The sequence below is a fragment of the Panthera tigris genome, chromosome C1 (genome assembly GCF_018350195.1).
Source record: "Panthera tigris isolate Pti1 chromosome C1, P.tigris_Pti1_mat1.1, whole genome shotgun sequence".
NCBI classification, from domain to species: Eukaryota; Metazoa; Chordata; class Mammalia; order Carnivora; family Felidae; genus Panthera; species Panthera tigris.
The window spans coordinates 33,160,856-33,171,538 of NC_056667.1; the positions used below are offsets into that span (position 1 = coordinate 33,160,856).

The following is a 10,683-nucleotide window of genomic DNA, read 5'->3' on the forward strand; positions in this document are numbered from 1 at the left end:
GTCCCACCCCCGAGGAGCCCCGCCCACCACGTCCCACCCCTCCCCGCCCCTTCCCTGAGTGGAGCCCCGCCTCCCAAGCCCGGCGGCGCATGCCCACGAACGTTGCACTGCCCTTTTTGGCTTTCCCTAAGCCAGCACCCCGCCCCTCAGCAGAGCCTAGGGCGTCAGCTGGAGCCCCGCCTCCGGGTTCAGGCGGTGCCCCTCAGCCCTGATGGCCAATGGCCAGGGAACACAGAAGCTCCGCCCACAGGTCTCTATGCGCATGCTCTTCCCTTTCGCGCCGCGGCTGGGGACGCAGGGAGGTTCGGCTGTTGTCATGGGGGACGCCGAGACGCCGGGGCAGTCGGGGGGAGTCCCCGCAGACCAAAGAGTTCAGCCGGCTACAGGTCGGGGAGGTACGCAGGGCGGGAGTCCGAGCGGGGAAAGAAGCCCTCACGGAGCAGCTAGTTTCCCGGGCTGCGCGGGAGGCCGAGGGCGGGCGCTCACGGGCTGTGTTCCTGGGTATGTGTCGCAGGAGCCCTGGTGGAGCTCACCCCGACCCCCGGAGGCCTGGCCCTAGTGAGCCCCTACCACACCCACCGGGCCGGGGACCCCTTAGACCTCGTGGCGCTCGCAGAGCAGGTGCAGAAGGTGAGGAGGCGCGGCTGGGGAAGTAAAGAACCGTTTTGGTTCACGTTTGGCCCTGCATCTTGAGACTGGGACCTCAAAGCCAAAGCGAGAGCCATTTGCTTTTTGTCTCCATTTTACAACTCGGGAAAACTGATTGTCATTGAGGGTCGGTAGTCTGACTCGCACTCTGAGCTTCTGAGACCAAAGGCTCCATCTGCAATATGAGTGCCCATAATCTCCTTTCGTGGGAAGTTTTGCACAGCACTTTGAATATTCAGTATTTCATTTGGGCCTCAGGACAGCCCTGTAAGGTAGGCAGTACAGAAGTGATTCTACCCATTTGACTCGTGAAGAGAAGTTTCCATGCAAGTGTCAGATTACCCTAACGGATTCTGCAGGGATGCATAGTCCACTTACTTTAAACCGCTTCCCATTAGATCGTTATCTGTGCCCTGAACGCTTTTAGAACGTAACATCTTTTAGAAGGACAGGGACTTTTTGAAATTTATTTTCATTTAATTTATTTTTAAAATTTATATCCAAGTTAGCATATAGTGCAACAATGATTTCAGGAGTAGATTCCTTAATGCCCTTTACTCATTTAGTCCCATCCCCCCTCCCACCACCCCTCCAGTAAACTTCTGTTTGTTCTCCATATTTAAGAGTCTCTTATGTTTTGTGCCCCTCCCTGTTTTTATGTTATTTTTGCTTCCCTTATGTTCATCTGTTTTGTATCTTAAATTCCTCATATGAGTGAAGTCATATGATATTTGTCTTTCTCTGACTGGCTAATTTCACTTAGCATAATACCCTCCAGTTCCATCCATGTAGTTGCAAATGGCAAGATTTCATTCTTTTTGATTGCCGAGTAATACTCCATTTTGTGTGTGTGTGTGTGTGTGTGTGTGTGTGTGTGTGTGTATATATATATATATACACCACATCTTCTTTATCCATTCATCCATCGATGGACATTTGGGCTCTTTCCATACTTTGGTTATTGTTGATAGTGCTGCTATAAACATTGGGGTGCATGTGTCCCTTCGAAACAGCATACCTGTATACTAGAAGGACAGGGACTCTTAAATTTTGTCCTGTGTTCTCATTCACTGGGCACAACATTCCCAAGCCCAGTGCTTACACATTCATTGCCAAAAGAATAAGGAGGAAATGTGAAATAACAAAAAGCATCAGAAATTTTGACACGTGCGTGTTAATCCCACTGTTGATAATAACTTGCACTGTAACTTAAGGGAAATTACTTTTCTCTGGACTTAAGCTTCTTCATCTGTAAAATGCAGGGTCTCAATTAGGAAAGTTCCTAGATCTAAAGCTGCGAAAAACCAAATTCCATCTAATTTTTTTTTTTATAAATTTTTTTTAATGTTTATGTATTTTTGAGACAGAGAGAGACAGAGCATGAATGGGGGAGGGTCGGAGAGAGAGGGAGACACAGAACCTGAAACAGGCTCCAGGCTCTGAGCTGTCAGCACAGAGCCCGACCCAGGACTCGAACTCCCGGACTGCGAGATCATGACCTGAGCGGAAGTTGGTCGCTTAACCCACTGAGCCACCCAGGTACCCCTCCATCTAATTTTTACCAAGACTTCCAGTTGTAGAACCCTCTTCAATATGTACAGATAAAGGGCCCTGCTGCTTTAAAGCTTCTGATATTCCTCTCACCCTTGTGTGCACTATCACATTTGGCTTTGGTTATATTCAAAGGTCTTTATTTTGTTCAAAATATTTAATAATTAATGTGCTCAAATTCCCTCACATAAACATCTCTGTACTTTAGGTTTTGTCTTTTTTTTTTAATTTAAGGAGTATTCACATGCTTAGGAAAGTGCTTTTGATTCAAACTTAGTGACTTGTCTTTTCTAGAGAGGTGGGAAGCAAAGCATAACTTTTATAGATTAGGAGAATACCATGTGTCTGTTTAACTGGATCACTTGTTGGGAGGGAGGCAACTAGGCCCAAAGCTTGGGCAAACATTTTCATGGCTTACTGAGTGACCATCATATTTATTACAATGGCCTGAAACAAAACAAAAAAAAAGAAGATGGAACCCAGTTTTTGCCCTTCAGCGTATGATCTAGTAAAATACAGAGGATGCATTATGGTGCTGCCTCCTTTTTTCCAATATTATCAATATTGAGCAGCTGGAATAAAAACACTAGAAACAAACAGATTGAATCAAGCATATTTACTGTTTGTGTCCTGAAATGTACTTTGTAGCAGGACTGACTGCTGCCATGCCATTTTGGTATTGATGTGTGTTTAGAATGCTCTAGAGGTCTGGTATTAAGGCAGAAATTTGGAATCAGACTGATCTGTGTTCAAATCTTCAACTGCCATTTATTAGCTGTTATTAACCCTTGGACAGGTTGCTTTACCTCTCTGGGTATAATTCCTAAAATGAGACTGAAGTTATCATCTCCAACTTCATAAGGTATTATAAACATTAAGTTAGATAATATATGTGAAGGGCCTCAGAATGATTGGGGCCAGTAATTAGAAGTACTCTTTAGTAATTAGAAGTGTTTAGTAATTAGAAGTACTCTTCTCATTTCTGTTGTGAATTAGACTGTTTTGTTTACAAGGAACAGATTTGCTGCCACCACCTTAAGAAGATTAATAATGAGGCCACTCCTAACCTAGAACTCTCTTAGCTCTAGAAACCACCTGCTTTCTCTTTGGCCATCAGGTGCCTCACTGTCCTTGGAACAAAATGCAGTACTTTCACCATGGGCCATAAGGCCTTGCATGATCTGGTCCCTGTCCCCTTACTGACTGCTCATTAACTACTGCCCCTCGCTAACTGCCTTTCAGACATAACTTCTCCAGTTTTTGTTGCATGGCTGGCCCTTTCTTTTCTTCAGACCCAAGTCAAATGTCACATCTTCAGTGAGGCCTTCTTGTCTATTGAAGGTTATACTCCACTCCATCCAGATGATGGTATTATTAAATTGAATATGGGTACCTGGTGGCTCAGTTAAACATCTGACCTCGGCCCAGGTCATGATCTCATGATTTGTGAGTTCGAGCCCCACATCCGGCTCTCTGTGTCAGCAAAGAACCCACTTCAGATCCTCTGTTCCCCTTTCTCTCTGCCCCTTCCCAGCTTATGCTCTCTCTCTCTCTCTCTCTCTCTCTAAAAAAAAAAAAAAGTAAACGGGCACCTAGGTGGCTCAATTGGTAAGTGTCTGACTTCAGCTCAGGTCATGATCTCCTGGTTCACGAGTTCGAGCCCCCACATCGGGCTCTGTGCTGACAGCTCAGAGCCTGGAGCCTGCTTTGGATTCTGTGTCTCCCTCTCTCTCTCTGTTCCACCCCCACTCATGCTCTGTCTCTGTCTCTTGAAAATAAATAAACATTAAAAAAAAACCCCACATTAAAATAAATAAATAAATAAATAAATAAATTGAATTTGCATCTAGCCTGCTCATGCATGCATGACAATCCCTGGGGTGCTTACCACTACCTATTAAACCAGTTACTCCACTCACTTGTTACCTCTGATCTGCTTTTTTTTTTTTTTTTTTAAATTTTTTTTTTTTAACGTTTATTTATTTTTGAGACAGAGAGAGACAGAGCATGAACAGGGGAGGGGCAGAGAGAGAGGGAGACACAGAATCCGAAACAGGCTCCAAGCTGTCAGCACAGAGCCCGACACGGGGCTCGAACTCAAGAACTGTGAGATCATGACCTGCACTGAAGTCGGACGCTTAACCGACTGAGCCACCCAGGCGCCCCACCTCTGATCTGCTTCTACCACATAATTCTGGTTATTTTCTTCATAATAGCACATCATTATTCTGAGTCCACATAATACTAGCTCTAATTGTCTTTCTTGTTGGTGTCTGTATCTCTCACCAGAGCTGTGTTATGCATTATGGTAGCCTCTAACCACATATGGTTGTTGAGCATTTGGGCCATATGGTAAATGCAGCTGAGAAACTGGATTTTAAATTTTATGTAATTTGAACAATTTACATTTTAAAATGTGGTAATTGATTCAATTATTGGACACTTTTTGAGTATATTTGGAACAAGCTTAGTATGTGAACTGACCCTTTTAAATGCAAATTTTATGAAGTTTAAGTACCGATTGAGTATTTCTTTTAATTTTTTTTAATGTTTGTTTATTTTTGAGAGAGAGAGAGAGAGCACACACGAGCAGGAGAGGGGCACAGAGAGAGGGAGACAGAGATTCTGAGGCAGGCTCCAAGCTCTGAGCTGTCAGCACAGTGCCTGATAGGGGGCTCAAACCCACAAACTGTGAGATTATGACCTGAGCCGAAGTCAAACGCTTAACTGACTGAGCCACCCAGGAGCCCCAGATTGACTATTTCTCATGATAATTTGGTATCTCAATTGATAGTATGAGTATAAAATATAAGTATATACTTAGTATGAAATGTAAAGTATCTCATTAAAATTTTTTATACTGATTACATGTTGGAATAATGTTTTTTGATGTATTGGGTTAAAGAAAATATTATAATTAATTTTACTTATTTATTTTTATTTTTAACACAGCTGCTAGAAAATTAAAAATTTACTACTTTGGGGTACCTGAGTGGCTCAGTTGATTAAGCAACTGACTCTTGGTTTTGGCTCAGGTCATGATCCCACAGTTTGTGGGATTGAGCCCCTCATTGAGTTTTGTGCTGACAGTGGAGCCTGCTTGGGATTCTCTTTCTCTTTTGCTTTCTCTGCCTCTCCCCCACTCGTGCTTTCTTTCAAAATAAATAAACATTAAAAAAATTACATATTTTACTTCATATTCTGAAGGACAGTGCATTAGGCTGCAATCTTGATGGAGGTAGGGACTTCTTTCTCCTGTTTCTAGTATGTCCAGGGCCTGGCATGATGTCTCATACACAGTGGTTGCTCAGTCTCTATTTGTGGAGCAGATAAATGATTGACTCTGTTGACTCCATTGTTTTCTTCTCATGTGATGCTGGCTTATACCTGACTTTTACCTTGAGCTTCTTCAACTTACCAGCAAATTCTCTTAATATTTCTTTTTTGTATTTTTATTAAAATAAAATTTAAATAGGGGCGCCTGGGTGGCGCAGTCGGTTGAGCGTCCGGCTTCAGCCAGGTCACGATCTCGCGGTCCGTGAGTTCGAGCCCCGCGTCAGGCTCTGGGCTGATGGCTCGGAGCCTGGAGCCTGTTTCCGATTCTGTGTCTCCCTCTCTCTCTGCCCCTCCCCCGTTCATGCTCTGTCTCTCTCTGTCCCAAAAAAAAAAAAAAAAAAAAAAAAAGTTGAAAAAAAAAAAAATAAAATTTAAATATATACAATATATATATATATAATTATGTATAATATTATATATTATGATAATATATAATTACATATATAATATTATGTTATATTATATAATATATCTTTAAATATATTACAAAATATTTGTAATAAATTTAAATTAAAAAAATTTTTTAATGTCTATTTTTGAGAGACAGAGACAGAGCATGAGGGGGGAGGGGCAGAGAGGGAGACATGGAATTGGGATCAGGCTCTAGGCTCTGAGCTTTCAGCACAGAGCCCGACCTGGGGCTTGAAACCACGAAGCCTCAGTTGGAGGCTTAACTGACTGAGCCATCCAGATGCCCCTAAAAAAATTTTTTTTAACGTTTATTTATTTTTGAGAGACAGAGACAAGAGTGTGAGTGGGGGAGGGGCAGAGAGGGAGGGAGGCACAGAATCCTAAGCAGGCTCCAGGCTCTGACTTGTCAGCACAGAACCTGACGTGGGGCTCGGACTCATGAACTGTGAGATCATGACCTGAGCCAAAGTCAGATGCTTAACCGCCTGAGCCACCCAGGCACCCTCTTGATATTTCTTAGTTTGAGTTTAATCTCATAATTTCTTCTTCTTAACTTGCCGTATACCCCTAGACATTAATCAGGTTTTCTTGATAGTAAGCTGGAAGTCTTTGACAGATTTCTGATGCCTGAGTGATAATCCTTCCCATTGGTCACACCAGTCTCTCTGGTTTTGAAAAGTGTTTGATTTATTTTAAGCAATTTCCATTGCCTTCATTTGCACTTCCTGGCACAACACAGGAAGTCTTATGTGCACAATATAACATTGTTTCAGATCTACATCCTAGTATAGTCTTTAAAGGCTCAGTGGGTAGTTAGAGCATGTGACTCTGGATTTCACGGTTGTGAGTTCGAGCCCCACATTGGGCCTGGAGCCTACTTAAAAAAAACAAGAAAGCATTTGAAGTAACAATTAGGAAGCCAAATATAAGTTAAAATATAACTAGGTATGATGTAAATAATTCAGCTGAGGCAACGGGTCAGATTAATAGGTCCTTCCTATATATAGCTAGATTCCTACATAACAGGTGATAAGAACTTTATCACAAGTGTCTTTTTATTTTAAGACCCATCCCAGATCTCAGAAGTATTTAAACATGAGAAAAATAAATGGAGACCTGAGGAATAAGTGTGTTTATTTGGGCAAAGAGTAAGAGGGGAAGTATTTTCTGTTGAGAAGAGGGCATATTCCGTACATGTGTTAGCATGTGAGAGTAGACCATGTTAGAGGACCGAAGAAGTGCAGAGTGACTGGAATACAGAGGGTAGAAAGCTCTGGGACGTAGAAAAGGAGGAGGACTTAGTTCTGCTGTGTGGGGTCCTGGCAGGGTGAGCTTCTTATAAACAGTGCTGTTTGAGTTGGGTGGGAACTGGGTGAGATGAGTGCGAGTTCCCAGGACTGTGTTGAGGCTAGGAAGGGTATTTAAGGCATAAGCGAGGATGTTGAGGTAACTCTTCACTCTGAGCTCTAAATACGAACATTGTCGAAGTCTTATCCTTTTTCCACCCACAGTTTGGTTTTGTCTCACCTGTAGGCTGACGAATTCATCCGAGCAAATGCCACCAACAAACTAACAGTCATAGCTGAGCAAATCCAACATTTACAAGAACAAGCCAGGAAGGTGAGTAACACGTAACAGCTTTTAGGTAGGGACTCCTTTTCCTCATTTAATTCACAGGTCTGCCTGGTCTTGCTTATAATCGTTAAACTATTTTGTCTTCAGGACCTCCTAGAAATATAGAAGTGTTGAGCAAAATAGAGTAAGCCCAAGAAGTTAGGTATAAGGTAAGCTTTTTCACTGGGAGACAGTTTCAGTGAAGTAAAGCATTTTGAGGGGAAAAACATGTTCTCAGTTTTAAAAGAAATGTACATACTGCAGAAAAATAGGAAAGAAATTTAAAAGGCACTCAAAGCCAGTAACGTTCACCAATGCAATTCTTCTAAAGGCATTTTTACAGTCTAGTAGCATAGTCTAATTTTTGTCTCCTCAGAATCATCTGGGTCCTAGTAGTGACTGTTTGCTATGGGGGAGCAATTCCTAAGCATTGATTGGGATGATCACTGAGTGTGCCTGTTATGTCCAATACTTAATTTGTTACATCTCTGCGGTTCTTAGGTACTGGAAGATGCTCGCAGAGATGCCGACTTGCACCATGTAGCTTGTAATATAGTAAAAAAACCTGGCAACATTTATTACCTTTATAAACGGGAGAGTGGTCAGCAGTATTTTTCTATTATTTCTCCAAAGGTAAGAACATGTATTTTTGCGCAGAAATCTACTCTGGTCTTTGAGAAACTCTTGGCATATGTGCGTGAAGATGTAGGCATAAGGGTTTGTAAATGGCCTTCTAGAAAACTGGAGGTTTTCGTGAGCCCTGGCATGACTCTTAAAAAATATACATGAAAAACACAAATTATCTTACAGTCATTATCTCTGTTAAGGGAGGTATCTGATGTGTAATGCAGTGAGGATGATTCTGCCTGATCTGAAGTGAAAACCCAAAAAAGAAATTTGTGGCATACAATGAGGAAATGAGGGGAGCCTGGGTGGCTCAGTGGGATAATGATTCTTGGTTTTGGCTCAGGTTATGATCTCACTGTTTGTGGGTTCAAGCCCTGCATCAGGCTCTGCACTGACGGCTCCGGAGCCTGCTTGGGATTATCTGTCTCCCTCTCTCTGTGCCCTTTCCCCGCTTGCTCTCTGTCTCTCTCTCAAAATAAGTAAATAGACATTTTAGAAAATGAGGAAATAAGCTCAATTTCTTTACCTTCTACCCTGATGAGAACTGACTCCTTTGCCTTCTTTAGGAATGGGGGACAAGTTGTCCACATGACTTCCTTGGCGCCTACAAGCTCCAGCATGACTTATCCTGGACTCCGTATGAGGATATTGAGAAGCATGATGCTAAAATCAGCATAGTGGACAGGTTGCTAAGCCAGCCAGCGGCCCTGCCTCCAAGCACTGAACCCGCCTTCCAGGGACTGACTGACTGAGAGAGGTCTCTGACAAACAGCTCTCACAGCAAGGACTTACCACTATCACCTCCTTGTTGCCCTCATTTTCTGCGTTGATGGGAGGGGGCATGAGAATTGAAGTCTTGTGGGGTAATCATGCACTTCTTGAAAGGAGACCCTGTGTGCATATAAATGCTATCGTAATTACTTTCAGTTCCGATGGTAATGAATCATACCAGACCCAACAAGTCACTTTCAGAGTACTGGCCAGTGTACTTTCCTTCTCCTTTATCTCCATCTGTTCTCCCATAAGTCAGAGCATTGGAGAAAGAGGGGTGTCTTCTACCCACATAAAGGTTGGTGAGGCATTTTCCAGACAGGACTGTTTTTAGTCTTTTTGTAACTGGAAGTGTTTGAGATTGGGTTGAGGTTGAACATAGGGGGGAGAGAGAGAGAGAGAGAGAGAGAGAGAGAGGCAAACCATAAAACAAACTTTAACAATAGGGAACAAACTGAGGGTTCATGGAGGTGGGTTGGGGATGGGCTAGATGGATAATGGGGATTAAGGAGGGCACTTGTGATGAGCACTGGGTGTTCTATGTAAGTGATGAATCACTAAATTCTACTTCTGAAACCAATATTACATGATACGTTAACTAGAATTTAAATAAAAACTTGAAAGTTAAAAAAAAGATTGGGTTGAGGCTGTTGAGCAGTTAGTGTAGCTCCAACTTCAGATGCGTCTGGGAACAGGAATGTTGCGTAATGGAGGATGATGAACAGCTCGGCTTGCCTGGACTAGACAGTGTGTGATTCTGGTATTTTTGCACTTTTGCGGAAGTGTGGCTTGCCTGTTTTGCTCTTTCTGCCTACTTTGAGTGACTGGAGATTCTGGGGCAGCAACAATGGACAGGTTTGGGGAAGGTCTACCTGTCACCTCGCAGAATTCTAGACTTGGAAGAGATGTGGGAGGCTGCCGCTGACCACTGTATGGATCTGTGCTGTAGCCTTGCTGAAGAGGAGATCCAGAGTTTAGCCATCTGCAGCAGGCCAACTCCATTTAAATGGCAACCTCAAACTATTGTGGAAGAGGGGCAGTGGGTGAGAAACAAGAAAAAGAGCCAACCTGTCGATCATGAGTTAATTCAGATTGAAACTGATTTTGACCTGAATTACCCAATAAGTTAGCAGAGGCTTTTTAGCTGAGTTCCTCTAGTTCTCATTCTGACTAGACTCTTGTGGGACTCTACCTCACCTCGTGTGTTCAGTGGAATTAACTAAATTTACAGCATATCCAGTGTGGCTGTACTTCAGTGCCATATATCTTAATCACAGTCTGCTGTAACCACAGTTGCCCAAGTTCCTTTCTGGGTATGGATGTCTCTTGTGCTGATCTGCTTGGTAATATCCTAACCCCATCCTAGTTTTCATGGCCTTTCCTCATAAGGTGTATTTCTTGTTAGCTGTAAAATGGTCCATGAAGGCCTCACACAGAATGGGGCTAGAACCTGTCAGGGCCACCCAGGTGATACTTGGTCATTTCGTTTCACGGGGGGATGCTCTGTGGGGTCAGCTGCAAAAGCCTCTGATGGGGATGGTATAGGGGACACACACACACACACACACTTTAGTGGTATAATAGTTGATTATGTAAGTTTCCCAGGTTTTCAAAAGGTCCTGACCTGCATGGTAATGACACATTCTGAGTAGGTGTTTATTAGTTATCTGTTGCTGCATAAATTACCAGAAACTTAGTGGCTTAAAACAACACACATTTATGATT

The 10,683-nt window shown here is 42.9% G+C and overlaps 1 protein-coding gene across 3 annotated transcripts; it reads left to right on the forward strand.

The window, feature by feature from the left end:
• The first annotated feature begins 271 nt into the window (after window positions 1-271).
• CC1H1orf50 (chromosome C1 C1orf50 homolog) lies at window positions 272-9,108 on the forward strand. 3 transcript variants are annotated; one of them, XM_007077443.3, is made up of 5 exons: window positions 272-395; window positions 515-630; window positions 7,480-7,566; window positions 8,062-8,193; window positions 8,754-9,108. In XM_007077443.3, exons 1-5 carry the CDS (start codon window positions 317-319, stop codon window positions 8,937-8,939), a joined length of 600 nt encoding a protein of 199 aa, XP_007077505.2. In that variant the 5' UTR covers window positions 272-316; the 3' UTR covers window positions 8,940-9,108. The 3 variants fall into 3 exon arrangements, with proteins under 3 accessions (XP_007077505.2, XP_015390865.1, XP_042853271.1); XM_015535379.2 differs by having other exon boundaries at window positions 272-386; XM_042997337.1 differs by lacking the exon at window positions 8,754-9,108 and adding an exon at window positions 7,669-7,730 and having other exon boundaries at window positions 8,062-8,116.
• Window positions 9,109-10,683: the final 1,575 nt, after the last annotated feature.

Coding starts and splice junctions, on each gene's coding strand:
- CC1H1orf50 (XM_007077443.3), top strand. CDS start 317: ATGGGGGACGCCGAGACGCCGGGGCAGTCGGGGGGAGTCCCCGCAGAC. Junction 396..514: donor GCCGGCTACAGGTCGGGGAG/GTACGCAGGGCG, acceptor TATGTGTCGCAG/GAGCCCTGGTGGAGCTCACC. Junction 631..7,479: donor TCGCAGAGCAGGTGCAGAAG/GTGAGGAGGCGC, acceptor TCTCACCTGTAG/GCTGACGAATTCATCCGAGC.